Source organism: Odocoileus virginianus, chromosome 27 (genome assembly GCF_023699985.2).
Source record: "Odocoileus virginianus isolate 20LAN1187 ecotype Illinois chromosome 27, Ovbor_1.2, whole genome shotgun sequence".
In the NCBI taxonomy this organism is placed as follows: Eukaryota; Metazoa; Chordata; class Mammalia; order Artiodactyla; family Cervidae; genus Odocoileus; species Odocoileus virginianus.
The window spans coordinates 23172981-23194545 of NC_069700.1; the positions used below are offsets into that span (position 1 = coordinate 23172981).

Genomic DNA, 21565 nt, shown 5'->3' on the forward strand with positions numbered 1-21565 from the left:
TGTATTTGGATTGCAAAGAGCTGGACACAACTGAGCAACTAAAACTGTTTTATTTGGAAAACTCAAAGTAATATAAAATAATCTTTGTCATACTCTGCAATAAGCATAAGCTGAAGTTAATGAAAAAATAATCAATAAAGACCAACACAACTGGCAATACTATTCTTTATTTTCTTTTTGAAGGAAAAGCATGCTTTTTACAGCACCTGTAAACAAGTCAGTGAAGTATACTGTTCTGAGTTTCCCCATAAATATATATTATTATTTTTTTTTTGGAATGTTAGAATACCACAACACCAACTGCATTACACAACAGTTACTGAAGGCAAGTTAGGCTATAACAAGGGTAAAATTTTATGGCTAAAAATATTCATAGCAGCAACTTTTAAAAAGATGATTTTATTAAATCAAGTCATTGCACTTGGTCGTTTTATTGCTACAGCAATACAAGGCTATTACATTTTAACACTTCTCATTGCTGATTTGAACTGATTGTCTCATTCTGTTCATACATTTCAAGTTTAAATGCAAGCATAAAATGTTTACCAATACATCTAGAGAGCACTTGGGTTGTTGTTGTTTTTTCTGTGATCACAGTAAGAAGCATAAAAAGAGAATCCTCTGTTACACCAGGCCCATTCTCTCTTCCTATCTTCAGACTTAGATTTTGTAGAGAGGTAACAGCTTTATAGTATGACCGAAGCCTAGTGGTCGCATACATACACACAGTACATCTAATATTAAAACATAATTTTGAAAATTAGTAATATGATGTGTTTCAAAGAATAGCAAACCTGAACAACACATTCACTAACAGTCTGGCAATGACAGACGCCAAGCAGTTCACCTCTGCACTGTCATTTATACTCACTCATTATCAAAAAAAAGTGAAAGATTTGTCCCCAAGTAAAAGCTATTATTATTACATGGCATCTTGTGATGTGAACTTTATAGGAATTAATAAAATTCCTATATCAAGAGCAAATACTGGTGAATTGCTAGATTAAAATAATCATTTTTCCCTTTGAATTTGTTGGGTTTTCTTTACTATTTGGTCAAGGGCAGGAAAACAGATATGGTACTTAATTGTTTTTCAATTCTAACTGAGGCAAACAAATACTTTAAATTTAAATGTCTTTCTGCACTCATGACCATCTTGATCTTACGCACTGGTGAGAAAATAACCAACAAAAACTTTAAGAACAAACAGCCTCAAATCCTCTGGAAACTTTCCCTGCCCTATTATTAGGGTGGGGAGGAGTCCCTTCATAAGACTTTACAGTCATCAAACTGAAGGATGATTTCCAAAATACTCTGTTTTTATTTCTACCTAAGGACCTTCATATTAAAAGAAAATTAGATACAATTATTTAAGAAGGAAATCATTCATTTGACAAGTCATTTAAAAACATTAGAAGAGGAATAAACAATTTTGTTCAGTAGTGACCTCATCAGAAGAGCCTAAGGACTTTAAAAAGTTAAAATGTATTCACTCAATATACAATCAGATTTCCCCCAAAGCACTAAAGTTGTGGATCTAACATCAAGTAATTATGTATTGGAGTTTCTATTATTTTCTATTTCATTTTTCTTTTATCGGAGACAACATGACAAAATTTCATTAACACAAGATTTCAGTATTTTAAGACTAAAACTTAAAGGAAAAATATTGGTTTGGGGGTTTGAACAATATAAAATAGAAGCATGATAGATGATACTTAAAATCTGAAAGTCATTTGCTATAACAAAGCTTAAAGTCTAATCATTTTGCAAAAAAATAAAATCAAATTTTTACTTTTAATATAAGCTCACATATGTTGAGACATTTTATCTGTAGATAACATTTTAAAATGCTCAAGTGTTCATAAGTGACTCTGAAGAATCTGGTCTTCACCCATTTTGTGAAAATGCATTTTGAAAATGGCCAACTATATTTGGTTTTAAATAAGCTTTATGATCTACTAGACACTCTTTTTAAAGTTGGTACCTAAATGATAGCCCAAAACATCTCCAGCAGTTAGCTTAGTCTAGCAGGTAAATTACACAATGCAAAACCTGAGGATATACATAATGCTAGCGTGTCAAAGTATGAAACTGCACACTCAAGTTCTCAAAGTTCTGGAGTTTTGTTTTCTACATTTCGGTTATTAAAAATCAGAGGCAGGGGCATGAAGAATTAAATCACAAGATCATGAAATGAGTTAATATTTGAGCCCGTAAAATAAGCAGAGAAGTACAGCGATAAGGCTGGTGTTTGCATATTTATGTGCTGTTGCTTACAGGCACAACTTAAGGGTTAAACCGACATTTTTAGTTCCTTAGACCTCATACGAGCTTAGACTATAGCTCATATTTTCCCCAATATATTTAACAATCTGATACATTTTAACTCAATTCCTTTTATGAATCCTATAGTGCAAGCAATATAAAATATTCCCAAAGTTGAAGGAGTTATTTTGATTATTTCATTAGTTATTACTATATGCATGGGTGAGTAATCTGGTTTGTAGCTAGGAAACTCCTATTTCATCACCCAGAGTACAAACAGCACTGCAAACAAACAGGCACAACAGTGTAATCCTGGGTTAAGAAGCTAAACATAAAAAATATATATATACAAAGTTTATATCCCTTATGTTTTATGGGAAAAGTAGTGGCTACAGTTACTATAAAGCTAAACTGTCCCTCTCAAATGACATATTTTACAGATTATTTGAAAAGATACCACCATATTTATAGCATAGATCTCTTTAAAAATACTACAATTTTGATAAAAAAAAAAACAACTATTGTGAACTTTCTTTCCTTTTTATACAGATTCAGTAGTATTTTCAAGCAAACTAAACAACAAAGTTTGCAATCCCAGCACATAAGAAATAAGGCCTCTTTTTTTTTTTTCGTATTGGCAAAACAAAATATATAAAAAAATTCACCCTCCCACCTACAACTTTTCTATAGATATAATATACTATATTCATATAGTATATGAGTTCATATACTCATATTCTTTATCACAACATCAGCATTTGTTATTTCCGTTGAAGTTCATAGTGTTGCTTCTGAATCCCTGGAACATCCAGAACACTGGGTGCACGTCACCTCAGGAAGATAGGAATGCTTTTTTCAGCTTCTCTATTTCCACCTAAAATACAAGACATAAATTGAGCAACAGATAAAAATCTTTAGTGAGGTATGTTTATTTTATCCTAAGTTGAGAAGATCTGATCATAATTTCAAGCCTCCAGATTTTGGTTTCCAATCTAAAATCCAATTTCCAATGGTGTGATAAATACTTAAAAGGTTCAACAGAAGAAAATGTCCCGATGCAAGTTCCTTAGTGGTAGGTGACAACAACAACAAAAAAGTATCTACAGCTGCTTTTGTAGAGAACAATGTTAAATAATGTGAGTATTTGAAGATCTCTAAGAAAATCTTTAGCCCTGCAAAGAACAAGAGCATCCTTGAAACCAAATTAAGAAATATACTCGGACCTGTAATCACACAAAGTGGGCAGTACAGAATTCCCCCCCGCCCCAAAAGCAGTACCAGTTTAGTTCTATGTTTTTCACTTACTGCTTAGATAATATTGGTAAATCACTTAACCTCACTTGGTCCCAACTTCCTCTACTGTAAACAAGTATGTTCTAGATTAAGTTGCCTTTGAAGCCCAGGAATATATATAAAATTCAGTCAGTGGGTTATAAGTATTTCCACCATTAGGTAGAAGACATTCTTCACTTAACAGAAATTCATGATTTAAGACACTGAGGAAAAAAGTTAGAAAAATTCACAAAATTTTCACAATAACTCTAGGGTTGTTTTTAATTTTGACATAATAGAAATAATGAAGTTGAGGTGAAAAGAGATTAAATACCACACTTGTGATTCTGTGCAAGAACTTGTACAGGTAAAGCCTAAGGCTTTAAAAGCCACAGTTTTTGTACCCTCTTCCCAATTATATCCCCTTCATAGGTCACAGCCTTGTCGTGGAGAAGGGACTTGTGTAACTCAATGAAGCTATGAGCCATGCCACGCAGGGCCACCCAGGACAGATAGGTCACAGTGGAGATATTTTGATCATCTTTGACCATTCAATGCATGTAGAAACATTTAGGGCTTACCTTCTCCTTATAACATCATCCCTCTCTACCATCATCCCTTTCCTCGATAAGGCATACAAATAACGCATGTTATGGCTAACTTTTGACAAATAGTTCATTACCAAATGTTGAGCATTTTGCAACTGTCAGAAAGCATAATTTCGATAAGCTCACCATCTCCTAAGGGATCCTAACCATTCAAGAACAGTTTGCTTATTCCAGGATATTTCCTGGTATTATTCTTTGACTAAGACGATTATTAGCTAAACATGTTAGCAACATTGGATTGAGACAAAATACCCTCAACCTTCAGCTAGAGTTTCTCTTTTAGCATGTTTATGTTCATCGTTCATCACTAGTTTTTTGTATGACTTCGCAGTATAATTTAATACTATCTGATGTTAATGTTAGGGCCTCCCTGGTAGCTCAGTGGTAAAGAATCTGCCTGCCTATCTATGCAGGAGATGTGGGTTCAATCCTTGGGTCCAGAAGATCCCGTGGAGAAGGAAATGGCAACCCACTCCAGTATTCTTGCCTGGGAAATCCCACCAACAGAGGAGCCTGCCGGGCTACAGTCCATGGGGGTCACAAAAGAATCGGACATAACTTAGCAACTGAACAACAACAAATGTTAATGCTATAGTAGCTCAAAGTATTATTTTTAATTTGGAGGAAAATATAGTTTCTCCTGTAAAACTATGATCCTAAAACTCTATTGCCTTTATTAAGTATACTTTTGCAAATACAAGGGTCAAATTTTTCCCATTAAAAAAAAATTTATAACACAGGTCAGTAAGAAGCTAAGTAACAGCTGATTTTCCTGGAAAACAAAAATTAGATGAAATTCTTCAAAATAAGAAACAAATAATTCATTTGACTTCTCATAATTTTTATGACAAATTAAATCATATATATAAATTTAGCATTATTAGTTCCTCTTTCTAACATTAATACCTTATTTCCATATATTAACATTGCTATGTATAAAAATATAAGGAACAAAAGTCAAGAAACATTCAAAAATTTTTTTTCAATGTCTACCATGCTTTACACTGGAAATTTAACATACATTTAGAAGATAATATGTATCTCCTACCATTTATTAGTGTGACAAAAATTTGTCAGCAATCTAATATGTATACAGCACTGTACTAAAAAGCTATGGGCAAAGATGAAACAAAAAAAGATCCCACCTCCAACAGTACAGAAGTGGGCAAAATAAGTATATAACATAAATAGCGATAGAAAATTATTACTTATTCATCTCCTATAAAACTAAACATGAATTTGAAATAAGAAAAACTGCTTTTAATCAGAAGACTGGTGGCCAACTCAATGAATGTCATTGTTTGAGCAGGGCCTTGAGAATCTATAGAACTTGGGCATGAGAAGATGAGACAAAAGAAAAACCCATACAGTAGGAGCAAAAGTTCAGACCAGGGACCTTCCTGGTAGTCCAGTGGTTAAGACTGCATTTCCACTGCACAGAAGTGAGGGTTCACTCCCTGGTCAGGGAACTAAGATCCCACACACCGCACAGCATGGCCAAAAATAATAACAATAATAATCCAGGCAAATCAACTGTAAAGGACAATTGGGGATAAGAGGGAAGTGAGAAAAGAAAGATAAACCAGGATTGGGACATAAAAGACTTCATATACCAAGTCAATAAGCTTGAACTTCATTCAGCAAGTAACAGAAGTTCTCAAAAACACTGAGTGAGGACAGCCAAGATAAGAATGAGAGAAACAAACTGAACGGAAGATGAGAGCACGAGAAATGGACAGACAGAGCGGGGATGGAGAAAAAGGCTCGGGAGGAAAGCCAGGAGACCTGAAAAGTGAGTGGGATTAGAAAAGACAGGGGTCTCACGTCTGCATGACTAGAAGGGAAACAAACTTTCAACACAAACAGAAAATCAGAATCTGAATAGAACGTATTACGGGTAACGGACATGCTACGTGGAACATTCAGGAAGACGACCAGCTGGAAACACAAGAGAGAAGCTGGGTAAAGAAGAACTTGACTTGAGTGGAAGATGCACCACAGCTGATCGCAGTCTCCTGGGCACAGGTGAGCACCGTGGATACACGGAGAGGAGGGCTGAGGACAGCACTGCAGGAGCACCTCACTTAGGTGAGGCGGGATGAGAAGTCGGACAGAAGAATGCAGGGTCACAGAAACCAGAACACACTTTGAAAAGGAGAAATGTGAAGTGCTGGAGAAACTGAAGAGACATAGGAGTTGTCATTAGAAAGCAAAAATGCAAAAGGTTGAGGACTGAATTAAAAGTGAAGAATCAGTGACTGCAAATGTATGCTTTTCTTGTGCTTTTGCTGGTCTTAGAACAAATGAATCACGAATGAAAAGAGAAAACTACAGATCAAGACGGTAGCAAGACCTAAAGGGGGGCTTTTTATTTTTGAATAAAGAGGAAAATTGAGTATTTTCAGGCAAAGAAAGCAGAGTACCAATAAAGGGTACCTGTCAGATAAAAAGAATAAAAATGGAGTTTTGATAATCTGCCAAATACCTTCAGGTATATATCTCAACAAGTAAAGCTAAACCACGTAAGTGACTTCCTCATTCAAGCTGTGAAACTTAATACCTAAGAGCAAAGGTTCTGGAGTCTGGCTGCTTCTGTTAAAAAATGTTAGCTCCATTGCTGACTTAATCATTCTAAACCCTAGTTTCCTCACTCTGAAAATAGGAACAATGATGCTTACAAGTTATTATGTGTCCAGTGAGACAATGCTCAGGAAGTGCTAAGTCTGACATAGGCACAGTTCTGAACTGAAAGTCACAAGGCTACGTCAGAGAGGAGCTCCAGTGTTTTGAACACGTTCCGTGCTCACTGTTCCACAGTGAGAGCAAAAAGAAACAGGTCAGTAAGAAGGCAGGGTGAAACAGGGAGGAGTGCGCGAGGCTTAACTACAAACTGGGGAGAGCCTCTTAAGAAAAGGAGGGAACAGCTGTCATGCAGGAAAAACACTCAAACACAAAAACACAGATGAAGACAGAAGTCAGTGAGGATGGGAAAAAAGGAAGATAAATAAGTGAAACTGTCAGTCTTCAGCAGAGTGAAGATGATGACATGTTAGCTGTAAAGTAAAATTAATTCAGTGAGAAATCAAAGTCAGCAAATCTAAAGCCATTTCATTGCCACTCCCACTACCCCTGCCCCCAAGCAAAAAAAAGGAAAAACAAGTTTAACTGTGAAGAAAACTACAGGTCAAGAAACAGTGCAAAAGATCTAGAACCAGACACTTTTGAGAGACAAGAACGATGTCTACTTTATTCAGGAGTGTATCCCCTGTGCCTCACGCCGACAAGAGAGAACACTCAAAAACATTTGCTGAATGAATGGATGGAATGCGGCAGGGAGTCAGCAAGAGATTAATTAAATGGTGACCCATGGTAGGGAGTGTCCAACCAAAGCAGGATAGCATAATTTGTGGTGGAACCAATCGCCCAGTTGGGTTGGAAAAAACATGTCTAGTTTATGCTGACTACAATCTCAATGCTGGAAGAGATGAATTACCTCTAGATTACTTCTCATTTCCTTCTCTTCTTCCAAATCTTTTCGTAGTTTATCCAGTTCTTTCCTAAAAACAAAGTTATTTATTGCTGTTAAGTCTTTCGATTAATAAATGTATTTGAGTAAGGCAAACAAATCTGTTGGCTGATATCCCAGAACATAAGAAAAATTTTGCAAAGGAAACAACCATGTTGATTAGAAAAACCTCAAATTCTCTAGATGAAACAATTCAAAGTGACAGTTAAAAACACAGCAAAAGGAGGGAAAACCTGAGAGAACAAGTTTTTAAGCGAATACAGGTAATTTTCCATATTCAGTTATCATCCATTTCCAAGACAGGACACAGCTCAAATAAGGTGGTAAAATGAATGTCAAAATATGTCACGGGGCAAAACAAATTATAGTTTTTAATATAATAAACCTGAACTTTACATATATCTTTCTCTTTTTTAAACTTAAATATTACATTAAAATCCAAAATTCAAACCAATAACAAAAAGCTTCAGCCAGCAATTCCTCTCCTATAACTCATGTTTTCATTTTTCTAGGCTTCTGTCTTTTTATGTAGTCATTTTTCCTTCGATTTCATTTTCCAAGAGGAATTCAAGACTTTTAAAATAGTCTTTGGAAAGACTTCTAAAAGATCTGATATATATGCTTTAAACTATAGGTCATTAGTATTTTTATTCATTCTACAGCTTATTTAAGAGCATCCACAGGCAATCTGTACATGTATTTCTTAGTTCTTAACAGCACACTTGGCATAAAAAATGTAAGATGGTCCAACCCATTTATTTTATAAATACCCAACTCAACCCTAGCAAAAAGTGAGCAAAGTCCTCTGAGAAGAAAACCAAATATACATGCAGACACATCTCAGATCCAAAATAAGATGAATCTTATTTGCTAATACTTTTAAGACTAATTAACCCCTGTGTTTGACATTTCTAGCCTCAAATTATATTTTTCAGGTTTATCTATACTATAACATGTATTACTACTTCACTTCTTTTTATGGCTGTAGTCAGGTATCCCACTGTACGGCTGTACCACATGCTGTTTCCTCATTCATCAACTGATGGACATGTAGGTTGTTTGCACTTTTTCGGCTATTATGAATAACACTACATACGATTTTTGTACAAGTTTTTGTTTGAACACCTGTCTTCAATTCTCTTGGACAGCATTATACCTTGGAGAGGAATTGCTGGATCATATGGGAACATGACAGTTAACTTTCTGAGTAACTGTCAGGCTGTTTTCCAGGGTGGCTGTACCATTTTACATGCCCACTCGCAATGCATGAGGATTCCAATTTCCCACATCCTTGCAAACGCTTGTTATGGCTCACAGTTTTTATTAGGCCATCTGAGTGGGCATGAAATGGTATCTCACTGTGGTTGTGATGTGCGTGTGCCAATGGCCAGTGGTGCTGAACGTCTTGTCGTGTGCCTAGTGGCCACTTCTCTGTAATCAAACTGCTGGAACCCAGTCTAATCGAGCTACTACTTCCTGTTTCCATTGGTTTGCCTTTTTCATGATCAGGCTAGGTTTTCTTATTCAAGCTTTACAATTCCTAATTGGAATAATTAGAATTAGTAACTGAGTTTCTAATTATTCTGTTTTCTAATTCAAGCTTTTTGCCAAAAGGAGAAAGACACTATTAAACTTCTTTGAAAACAAACTTGCTCACACCAGAAACGTAAAGACGTAAAGATCTGATATAATTTGGAAGGACTCTTTACACGTGTGTTAAGTAGTACTGAAAGAACACAGGGCCACTTACCCATGGTCCTTTCTCAGTGCTTCCACAACGGACAGCAATTCAACAATCTGAGCTTTAAGTTCATCCAAGGAATTTTCTGCTTCGACCTTAGCTTTGATTTCTGATGGAGTTAGAAAAGTAGCTGTATTTGGTTTAGAAGTACTTGAAGGTGTTGGAAGGTGCACAAGTGGCTGAAAACATAATAAACAGAAAATTTTTATTTTATCTGTATTTCTATTTAACAAGTTCAAAAGATTTTTTTTTTTACCACAAGGAGATAAATAACTGAAGTAATACTTCCAAGATAAATGATAAACTTGAAAATCCAAAAAAGCAGCCTGATGTTCACAACTGGAAAAAACCACTAAATGACCAAAGAATAAACCTGTAATTACTAAGGGTTTTTCTGAGAAATGTCAAAGGTTTCATTTAAGAAAAAAAATCCATCAGATTTATCTTATGGTTGCTGAGTGAAGCATCTAAAAGCAAGAATATAAAGGCATTATTAAGATACTACTTTGATCCTTCATATTAAACAGTTACTGTTTAGAATATCCAAAGAGCACAAATGAAAAGCAACTACAAAGAATGCAAAAAAAAAAAAAAAATGCAGTAAGCCCAAAGAGGCATTAAAATAAATCCATAGCCTGATACCCTTTTCCTATTTCACTTAGGTAACACCAGGTATGTATTGATAAAATTTCGACAGACTGTTGTCAGCTGAGAGAATCAGATTAAGTGTATCTGATAATCTGAATGACAGTCAGAAGCCTTGCAATGAATGTGAGGAACAGGAATAATCTTCTCAAACATAAGATGTGTGCCAGTTGTTGTAATACTATCTTAAATTAAGTGGCAATGGTCTAGAAAGGGCCCTCAACACCATGTAACAGATGGAAGAATCCAAGTGATTCTACCATTCATTCCCGTGTGTATTCAGTGCTTATTATGGTGTCAAGCTCACTGTGATGTAAGGAGTAAAGAACTGTTGGCTTCTGCCCAACAGGGCATGTTTTAATGGGAAATGAAACAAATGTATAGATCTATGCCTTAAGAATTATGAAACATGTAGCATTTGTGCTACTCATTTAAAATAATGTAACCCTCCTAAAAAGAGATCTACAGAGAATAATGCAACTTCAATTTAACAGTAATCATTTTACTTAGTTTTAGTAGGCATTATTTCTTGGCTTAAGAAATAATCCTTCCTGACAGACACTTTTAAACCCCATAATTCTGATGTTCACAAAGAACGATACAAATTATACAAATCTTATGCCACAATGCACCTCACCTTTGGAGAGTAGCAAGAATCCTTCTTGTGTTCAGATGGTTTTAGGTTGGCACTGTCATCTTCTTTTGGTAACTTCAAGGTTTTTTCTGGGCTGTGAGTCGGCTAAATGATTTTTTTTTTTTAATCAAGAAACAGAAAACACCAAAGAAAGAAAAGGTAGTAGGCATCTGGATAATAAACTAAGCAACTTTTATCACTGTTTTCAGCAGCTACTGTTCCAGGTATCCCGTTGTTAACAGGATGTGACATAATTTCATGCTGAATAACACAGTTGCATAACGTAAGCATGGAAAAACAGCTTGTCTATTAACAACAAAAATTTTCTCTACTTACGTCAACTTAAAGAGGTAATACATTAACACTTAAAGTACTACCAGTATCCCAGGTGATGTACAGAAAGAATAAAAAGAAGTTATAGGGGGTGGGGAATGCTCTCCTTTTTTCCTGAAGTGAACATGTACCATGCAATTCTACTGGCTGCTGCTGGACAAGTAGATCACACAGGTCCCCTGTCTCCTTTCGACACTGCTCTATGGTTATGGTCTTAGGACAACTCCATTTCTGATTCTGTAATCTTCCATTCCACATTCTGTGGAAATGAACAGGTCTCTTTCCCCGTATTTCTTAAAATACAACCCTTGGCCACTTACATATAGCTCTTTCTGATTTTTTAAACTTCAGTGGAACTATAAATGCCCCCTCTTTCTTATCTTAGAAGGACTCTGGATTTGCTAAATGGTCTGCGCTTCACAACAGCAAATGTAACTCACAGAATGTCCGCCATTGAAGCGGCCAGGCAGTCTTCTTCCAGGCATCTTCGGTCTATTTGCAGTGAGATGTAGTAAGTTTTCTGAGGAAGCTATGTCATCAAAATTTACAAGATCTGGAGAATAAAAGTAAATATATCTATTAAGCGATAACGGCACATTTTAAAAGGTAAAAAAGAATGTCTCTGTATTTTCAACAAACTATAAAATCAGAAAAAGTACCACTAAGACTCACAAGTTGACCTGTGCTTTTCATATGCATTTGGAAAACAACACTCACCCTCAAACACTAACATCCTCTTTACCTGATACATTTTATATATCAACAATATAAAGTTCATGTCTTCAACAGAGACTTAGACCTCAACAAAGTTCTTACTGAAAGATATAAATCTGTACCATAAGCTGTGTGTGTGTGAGTTGCTCAGTCGTGTCTGACTCTTTGTGACCCTGTGGACTGTAGCCTGGCAGGCTCCTCAGTCCACGGAATTTTCCAGGCAAGTATACTGGAGTGGATTGCCATTTCCTACTCCAGGGGATCTTCCTGACCCAAGGATTGAATCCAGGTCTCCTGCACTGCCAGCAGATTCTTTACGGTCTGAGCGACCAGGGAAGCCAGTAGTATGAAAAAGCCAGTCTTCCTACGTTCTTACTTAGAAAAAAAAAATCTACTTCAACTCAGAATTAATGACAACATATCAAAAAATTAACTCACAGTCATAAATCTAAGGCAGATTCGGACAGCAAGGGAAAAATGCTACATACATCATCCATGTACTTTCCCATCACCAAAGGCTGGCTGACCTTTCATTCAGTATCTTGAGTTTGACAAATCTAGGTTAATTTGCAATTCTGAAACAATGGTATATAATACCTTCCCTTTTGCTAGATGGTCCAGAAAACCTTGCTGAAGGAGCTGATCTTTAATTTTGAATCCCAGATATCTATAAGTGGTATAAGAACCCTAAGGTTAATTCCAGACACTTCCACTATTATTAAAATCTCCCTCTGGCCCAGATTCCAAACAAAGAACATTAATCGCAGCCAATATGCCATCACTCATTTCGGCAGCAGGCATCTTTTGCCTTGTCTTCCAAGTATGGAATCATTCTTCACACTGCCATTGCCTGGAAGTTTAAAATGCTTCCTGTCAAATATTTAGATGCACAAAGTCAGAGAACTGTTATTTCTTAAAAGAGTTCCAAAGATAGTTATCATTACTGCCCTTAAAACTTAATCAATTTTCATATTCTAAATAATTTAGAGATTTTTTTTTAAAGGGATGGAAGACACAAAGGTAAAACAGGAAGAGGTTACTATACTTGGCAATATGCATTCTATAACAACTCTAAGTATTTCCATCTTCATGTTCTGGGGTTGCTTTATGTGTTCTATCTTGGATCTAGTCACTAGGCTAATGTATCACAACAGGCAATCTAATATGCTTGGTTTGATTTCTGTTTTTAACTGTTCAGTAAGTGTCCATAAATAATTATAATATACACCAAAGCATAATAAGAAACACAGTGGCTTTAATGGAAAATGCATTATATAATGTGAGAGATCTTGAGTTTAAATATATAGCTAAATATCTCATTTGTTAATTACTGCATAAACGAAGGAAACAGTATTTTAAAAGGTATTAAAAATATGCTATAGTTTGAAAGGTTAGAAATTGTTTTTTAAACTGATAAATACACATTGACAACCTACAAAAAAATCTTGAAAAGCACAATCGTAATTTTTGCCTATGGAGATTATTTTCAAATGCATATTTAAGCAACATGCAAAAGAAAAAGAAATAAAAACACAAGATGAAGATAAATGAAATTAAAAAGGTAAATGAAAGTAAGATTTACAAAATTATATATCATGCTCATGTAAAATGCCTTCTATATGGTCCAATTTTGGGCCACAACACCAAGACAAGTAATTTTACTATTCTAATACTCTCTGAGGTCCTCCATTTAAGTCACTGGGTTAGTAAAATGAAATAGTGCACATTTCTGACTCATGATATGTTTGAATGCTTTTAATTTTATCTAAAGAGTGGTATCAGTGAATCTATATTTACACATGGCATAAAAGGCATGACAGTCACTTAACTCCTGCCATCACATGGCCCCTCTGCCTGCCATATACACTTTTACACATTGCCAAAGACACTGAATTTTTTTAAATCAAAATGAAATATAAAATTTGGGAAGAAAATAAACTGACTTTCATGGTTGTCAATTAAAAAAAAAACTTTTATCAAAAGAATATTTTAAACTAACTAATCAAGAAAAAATTTCCAATATGAATTTTGTTTTATTTTAAAATGGAAAACCAAAAGGGTTAGAATAGACAGACAAACATGTACACTTTAGTAAAATCACAAAGAAAACTCAATGTGCACCACCTATTTATACTGAATATATTATTTTGATTTCTTTTATAAATTGTCATCTTACCAAAATGGAGAAAGGTAGGATAATTTCCTGACACGTAAGAAGGGAAACATGGCAAACAGGCTAGGAAACAAAATCTGGAAAGAAAAGTCAAGGATAGGAATGTCTAGAAAAAAGACTAAACCAAAAAAATTATTTTACAAAGCAGGAAAAAGGAACAGTCGTAAATGAATAGAACCATTTCATGTTTAGCAGATATTGTAGTTTATCTAAACTTATATTAAGATGTGTATTAGGTTTTAGATTTATTCTTTTGTGTTTCATAAGGAAAAACTATGATTAGTATTAATTTCAACATACATTAAACTAGAAAGAAGTCTTTTTAAAAATTACTCACAACACCACAACAATTTCTAAAAGGATGCTTTAGTGCTAAAACTAGAGGTCAGAGTAAATAAATCAACATATTAACAACTCATTGATACAGTTGCAACTGAAATTAAACCACCTTGTAGTCAAGTTTTAGTCCTCAGCACATGATAGTAGTTACAATAAGACAGGCAGTTCTAATTCTGGTATAATAGGGGAAAAGCCAAATATTATTTTTAAATCTCTCACCATAAAAATACAACTCAACATAACACTTAAAATCTCCCACATAAACTAATGAAAATTCAACTGTGCCTTACGTGATACTCTCTATAATGATACTATCAAGGAAATTATTATTAGAAAATAAAAATTTGTAATTACTGCCCTTATTTTCCAGGTAAATTCTACATTTTGGGATACGGTGTTTCTTTTGGTTTGAATCCTAGCTTAGATGCAAGTTCACTTTTTAAAGCGTCTACTGCTCAACAGGCAGACATCATATTAGAAAAATCTCACCATAAGTTGAATAAATGTTGAGAAATTAAACAAAATAGATCAATTATTAAATAGAACTGAAGCGAAAGAACACCATTCTACTTAACAATGATGACTTTCAGATCAAATAATGTATGTATTTCTAATATTTCTTTTAATGCAAGAAGAATTTATCACAGAAAGATAATCAAACAGAATAAAATACTACACTCTAAGAACACTTCATCAATTGTCCTTTCTCAGTGAAATAGTTGTTTCCACTAAATTTTCTACTTGGAAGTTTAAAACTATTTATAAACCAATTATACTTTCTGGAAAACTTACTATTTTAGAAATATTAAGATCATGTGAACTTTATAATTAACCTGTGGTAGCAATAAGGTTATCCTAAACTAACTTTTGATGAAGTGTTGGAAAAAGAGAGGAAAAAAAAATTAAAACATGCTTTGACAGCTCTGCAATGTATAGTGCTACCTTTTATCATATGAGAATATTTATGAAGAAATTTTTTAACAAACTGAAACAAATTAAGTATTCTAGGAATGTTTTTCTTATATGAACAAAAGTCAGACTCAATATTTATACACATGAACATATATGTTTATATATGGCTTTATATATAAGGAAATCAAACTGGAGAGTAGGGAAAGGAATTTACATCCTTAACAGACAAGAGTAGATACAGCAGAGATATAAGGGATCATTTGATTGTTAGATAAGTGAGAAAACTGAGAAACATGCCAATTACCTACCAACTAGTAATTTAAAACCCACATCTTTTAACAGCAAATTCTACTATATCATCTCACCTCAAATTATTATTTTACAAAATAATTAAATTCTAAGGAGACTTTCATGTATGTTTCAGACTTTCTGGAACTTATGTTAAAGCGCTAGTTTCATGTCATTTAAAAAATTTAAAACTTCACACTGAGCCATGTATGTAAATTAAATCACATCTCAATGCAAGGCCAAATGTGAGGCTGTATCTGGTAAAGAGCACAGTTCTGTGTTTTTTTAAGGTGCCAACATCTCGAAGAAGAGGTACAACAAGTACCAGGTACACTTTATACTACAAGTACTAAGAACATGATATGTTAATTTAAATTAAAAAAAGGAAAGAAGAAGCCTCTGATCTGAGGCTTGAAACATAAGCTACTTGCTGTCAGCAGCAATGCCTTTTACCTTAGCATACTACTTGTGCCCAAAACACTACTGCAAATACACACCTGCTCAGTAAATATTTGCTACTTAAAATGAACTCAATTTCCAAAGTTTATATTTTTTGAACTTCACAGTGCAATACACCAAAGGCAATGTGATAGTGGAAGATACAAAGATTGCAGCTTGGAAGTTAACTGTTCATTTTTTGACCATTTATAAGCCTTAGCACCTCTAAATTACTTATTCATTTCAACAAAAAAGCTAACTAGAAATCAGAACATTTGAAACCCTGTTCCACAAAGCCTCTAATTTTTTTTTTCACAAAGCCTCTAATTTTTAATGAAGAATAAATAATGGTTATGGATATAAGACAAGAAATGGGACCAAAAAACAAAGGAAAAAAATAGAACTTTTCAACCACCAGTAGTCACACAAGTCAAGGAAATAAAGCTTGGTAGTAATCATATACAAATAAGGTACGGGGGGAAAAGTGAAAAATTTGTTTTAATTTACATAAAATTTTTTTGGTAACTTCTAAGACTGTGAGGAAATGAAATAGAGCAAATGTTAAAGAATGATACAAAGTAACAAAAAATACAGGCAGGGGAAAAAAAAAGCTCTAAATATTACACTTTCAGCTACCAAGTGAAAGTGAAATCACTCAGCTGTGTCCAACTCTTTGTGACCCCATGGCCTGTAACCTGGACCAGGCTTCTCCGTCCACGGGATTCTCCAGGCAAGAATACTGGAGTGGGTTGCCATTTCAGCTACCAAAGAGACTTTTTACTAAAATCCAGAACTTCTGTGATAAAAGACTGCAGAAAATTGCAGAAATTCAAAAGATAATAACAATGGATTTTTGATATCCAGAGTTTGTGTTTAATTTTTTCTTTAGTATTGAAAACATATTTCTAGCTACATTTAAAATCAAACAGAAAATAGTAAGAACTAACAGAATTAGATTTTTTACTACTAACTTCAGTTTTTTAAAAATTAAAGGATTTCTTAAAAAAACACAAAGATGATTTTTGTTTTTATTTAACTACCAATAAATAAGAACAATTTTTTATCAAAAACATACTGAATATATTTGAGTGAATGTCTCTAAAATACAATCAACATCTCACTTTCCAGAAATTATTGATAAATATGACTTCATCCAGATCAGGCAGGATCTAAATACATGATGAAAGATCTATAAAACATTCCAATTAAAAAACTATAGGAGGCTATGCTGAAGTCAGAACTTTTATACTCCCAAACTAAAGAGAAGAAAAATACAATCACCTTAAAAATAAGAAAGGAAGCACATTTTACAATACAGTGATAAAAAAAATTTTAGTGTAACTGGCCTTCAAGTTTAAATGTAAAGAAATGTTAACCTGAAGCTAAAAAATACATTAAGACATTAAAAAAAAAAATTAAAGGAAATACCAGAGAACTTTAAGGGGATTTAAAGAATTCTCTTCTGGTTTATGTGATCTTGAACATTTGCTGTAACTGTAACTTACTTTGCTTAGATGCAAAATAGGGAGAAATGGCATCTGCCTCTTAAAGTCAGTGTTAACATAAGAATATATATGAGAAAATGTGTCTAAAATGTTAAAAAAACTAAAGAACAAATGTAAACTGCTACAAAACAACCATTACCACAAAGTATTGACTGTGTGATGCTTTTAACAGTGAGACCTTTATCGAGACTTCTCTGATGCAAAAAGAAAAAGGAAAATGACCTCTCAGTATTTCATTTTATAACTGAGACATATAAAAGACCAGGAGACAAAGAGGATTAATAGGCTAAAAAATTAGTCCTAAAACTGAAGGAGTAATATTTAGCTAAAGAAGTAAACCTTGCTATATAGAGAGATAGAGAGTCATGAAAAGTCTATTTTTCAGAACTAGAAACAACAGTATTTGCAGATTTCAGTGGGAAAAGAAAAATATTCTTCTTAAATATAATCTAGCATGGCACTGAAAGTCTAGTCCATTCATATCTGCCCGTGAGGTGGTATGGTCATTCCACTATGAAGCGATAGAATGATAAATGGCTGATCTTTTAATACCCAATCTCAGTTCTCTGACCAGTGAGAAAGCTTTTGTGAACCATAAATATTCTGTCTATTTATATTCTTTCAGTTTCATTTTCTATTTTTGCTTAAAAGATTTTAAACAAATTTTAATTAATTTCTACTATATCCATACACAAATCTTATTTTCAGTAGTTTCTGAAAACAGTATTTGCACTTTTTTATTTTTTTATGCCATCTTTCCACATGTTAACTTACCTGTTTCTTTAGAGCTTCTAACTGTAAATGAATCTAGGTCTACTGATTTTGGTCTAAGTGGTAACTGTTCAGAATCTAGCTTTGGTTTTGATACTGGCTCAGCTTCAAATTTTGATGAACTGGTAGAAACATCTCCATTAATCCTGAAATGAGAAGAATCAAACACATGCAAAAATCATTTGTATCTGAAGCATGACCATCTTTTAACATTGTGATTTAATGACACTATAGATGTTATAGTGCAATACTGATTTTTCTTTTTCATCTATAAAATTATTTCCATAAACATAAACCTGTACCCTAAGACCAATCATAATAAAATTAGAAATATAAATAAAACAATTTAACATAAGTGTATCTGCCGAGAGTGAACATTAAGATTAATAACATTTACACAGATTACAGTCTATATGAAAAAGATGAAAAGCAAGGACTTTAAAAATAACTTTGGGATTTAAAACGACAGTAGAACCAAAATTATGTCAAAAGCAAGTAAATCAATAAACTAATTTAAAGTTAGATAAAACCTACTTGGTTACAGGAGGTGGTGGAGGAACCGGTTTTTCAGGTCTTTTGGGGTACAATGCTCCAGATCTCAATAAATTATTGGCTTTGGTAGGTGGAACAGGCTTCTTGGGTGGGACTTGTGGAGCAGCTGGTTTAGAAGGTTTCTGTTCCAGCATTGATTTTTCATCTGATTTTTCTATTATTTAAAAATATTTAGAAAGTTACTAACCATCAGAACTATTTTTAAAGCTAATGTCAGACTAGAAAGGTGTGAAACAAAAAGAATACACTATTCGTTTATGTGTACACTGTTTTATCTGTTTTAAAGTTATAACTTAAAACTATTTATGAAGTGTTAGTCACTCAGTCATGTAGGACTCTTTGCGACCCCATGGACTGTAGCCCTTCTATTCCTTTCCCTTCTCCAGGGGATCTTCCCAATTCAAGGATAGAACCTGGGTAGCCTGCATTGCAGGCAGATTCTTTACTGTCTGAGCCACTTTAAACTTAACTGTCATTTTAAAAAACTCTACCCTGGTAGGAAGGGGGACCACTGATAATCTTCTGATTAACAAATAATGCCTGCTTCTCACTGTCTTCCCACCATCCTTTGCTTTTAGAGTTAGTATTCTACTCCAATAAAATCATGTATAATTTAAGCAGAAAACAACATTACCTAGATTTAAATCCAGTCCACTTTCTAAAACTGAAGTATAGAGAACTAAAAATGAGTAGGAACTCTAGTGCCATTTAATTTATATTTATTTAAAAATAATCATGATGACAAAAAAAATTTTTTTGAAAAACTGAGGCTAGATTGATTAGTTGCAGATAAGAAAATGACAGGCTTTTATTTATATTTCTTATCATTATATTAGGAATTTCATTAGTACCATTTTACTTAATAATTTTATGAGATAGTTAAGAAAATATGCTGGGGAATAAAATTAAGAACAATATCACATCATGCTAATAAAAATTTTGTCACCAAAAAGGCATAGTTATATACATAATGACATATGTATAAGTTCCTGTTCCATATTTTATCAGTGGTCACTTGGAAATGCTTTAGAGAAAAATACAGTACTCTGCAAAAAGCAGGAAGTATATCCTTAATTGATTCTACTTTCCTAACATTTTAGAAAAGTTTAGGACAAAAAAAATATATACCCATATTTATCTCACTGAAGTGACCTGAACTGGAATGTGATGTATTTTCAGAAGTCTAAGTACAAAGTTCAAGGAGCTATCGTCACAGGAGCACATCTGAGTAAGCACTGCTCCAGACAAGAACTAAGCCTGAGCCACATTAAGTTCCTTCTCTTCATTCCTCTTTCCAATCACCACCTCAATGCTCCAATCCAAAGGTGTCTTCTAACACGATAGATCACTTCCGAGTATTTTAAGTTTACACCAATGAAATCATAATATGCTGCTGTGTGAAACTCTATTGTATTCATTTGTTGCTATGCTATCTATTCTTGCCTGAAGAATCCCATGGACAGAGGAGCCTGGCGGGCTACAGTCCATGGGGTTGCAGAGTCAGACACGACTGAACGACTAACACACACATGCTATACTGTATCCTGGCACACGAATGTACTTCAATTTATTTATCCATTCAACTACTGATAGACATTTTGTGCTCTTTCCAATTGAGGGTCAATGCAAACGATGCTATGATAAACTTTGAGTCTTTTGGTGTACATATGGAACACACATTTCCTGTGAATATATAATTAGAAATAAAAGTGCTGGACAACAGGGTCAACTTTAGTTCTCAAGGGTAGACATAACGATTTACATTCCCACCTACAATGTATGAGTGTTCTGATAATCTGGATCCTCACCAATGTTTAGTATTGCTAGTCTTTTTTAAAAAGTTTCACTCATGTTGGTGAGAATCTTACTTTGGTTTAAATAAAATTACATTTCCTTGCTGAGTAGTGAATTTGAGTAACTTTTTCCTACTCTGGTAAGAATGAAGCAGACTACTGAAAGCCACGTCCAGGAACGTCTTCCCCCAAAGCAGGAGAAAAGCACATGCTCCTGAGTGTTGGGATCATTACTATCCTGAGGGACAACACGTGTGATGAGCACAGCACCTCTGAGAAAACAGTGAGAATGACGCTGCGAAGCAGGTCTGAGACAACCCATGCTGGGGCTTGGGCAGGGAGGATGTAAACCCCATTCTGATGATCTGGAAAAGTACCCCATGAAATAATGGGGAGTCACCTAAGAGTCAAAGGTCAGATGGTGATCTGTTTCATGTTTTCTAGTAGCTCCATTTTCATCCTTATCAATAAGGCAGGGTTTTTCAAAGGACATGCTCTGTGAAATGGAAATCAAGAGAGAGATAAAAGTAAGGAACACACACTGGAGGAATATGCTGTATCTCCTGTCAGAAGGCTAAGGCTCCTCCAAGTGGCCCTAGCTATGGTTTGAAAAAGCTCTCTCTGTTGACTCTGGAACAAGAAAGAGACATAAACTTATGTTTATTTTTTTAAAGAAATAATGTAATCTATGTCTATAATAGTCAGACCCTCTGAATTGATACTGGCTCTCCCTGAATGCTAGTTAATAGGCTTTAAAGCACTGACCTTATTATTTCTTGCACCAGATTAAAGTCATGCCAGGTTAAGGAGAACATTTTCAAAATATTAAGAATTGCTTTCTTGGTTGTATTTGTATTTTCACTTATTTAAAAATTTCTTACATTTGTACACCTAAACTTTGAAATCAACACTTCATAGTAAGCTTTAAAATTTTTTTCAATGAAGAGTTTTGGTGGTTTTGATAACATTTAGAGATAAGGGGGGAAAGGTCTTTTTTATTTGTTCACATAATTACCACTTCTGGCATTCTTCATTACTCTGTGTACATCCAAA

General features: G+C 34.2%; 1 protein-coding gene across 1 annotated transcript in view; it reads right to left on the reverse strand.

Moving 5' to 3' along the window:
* Nucleotides 1–151: 151 nt before the first annotated feature.
* The window catches only part of CD2AP (CD2 associated protein), an 86455-nt gene continuing 65041 nt past the window's right edge, over nt 152–21565 (reverse strand). Inside the window, exons 12-18 of the mRNA XM_020912295.2 lie at nt 18702–18873; nt 18171–18313; nt 11468–11580; nt 10698–10799; nt 9425–9594; nt 7642–7705; nt 152–3142 (exon numbers count right to left, since the gene is read on the reverse strand). Coding sequence (XP_020767954.2) covers nt 3101–3142; nt 7642–7705; nt 9425–9594; nt 10698–10799; nt 11468–11580; nt 18171–18313; nt 18702–18873 — 806 coding nt within the window. The 3' untranslated portion in view covers nt 152–3100. The remainder of the gene's footprint in view (nt 3143–7641; nt 7706–9424; nt 9595–10697; nt 10800–11467; nt 11581–18170; nt 18314–18701; nt 18874–21565) is intronic.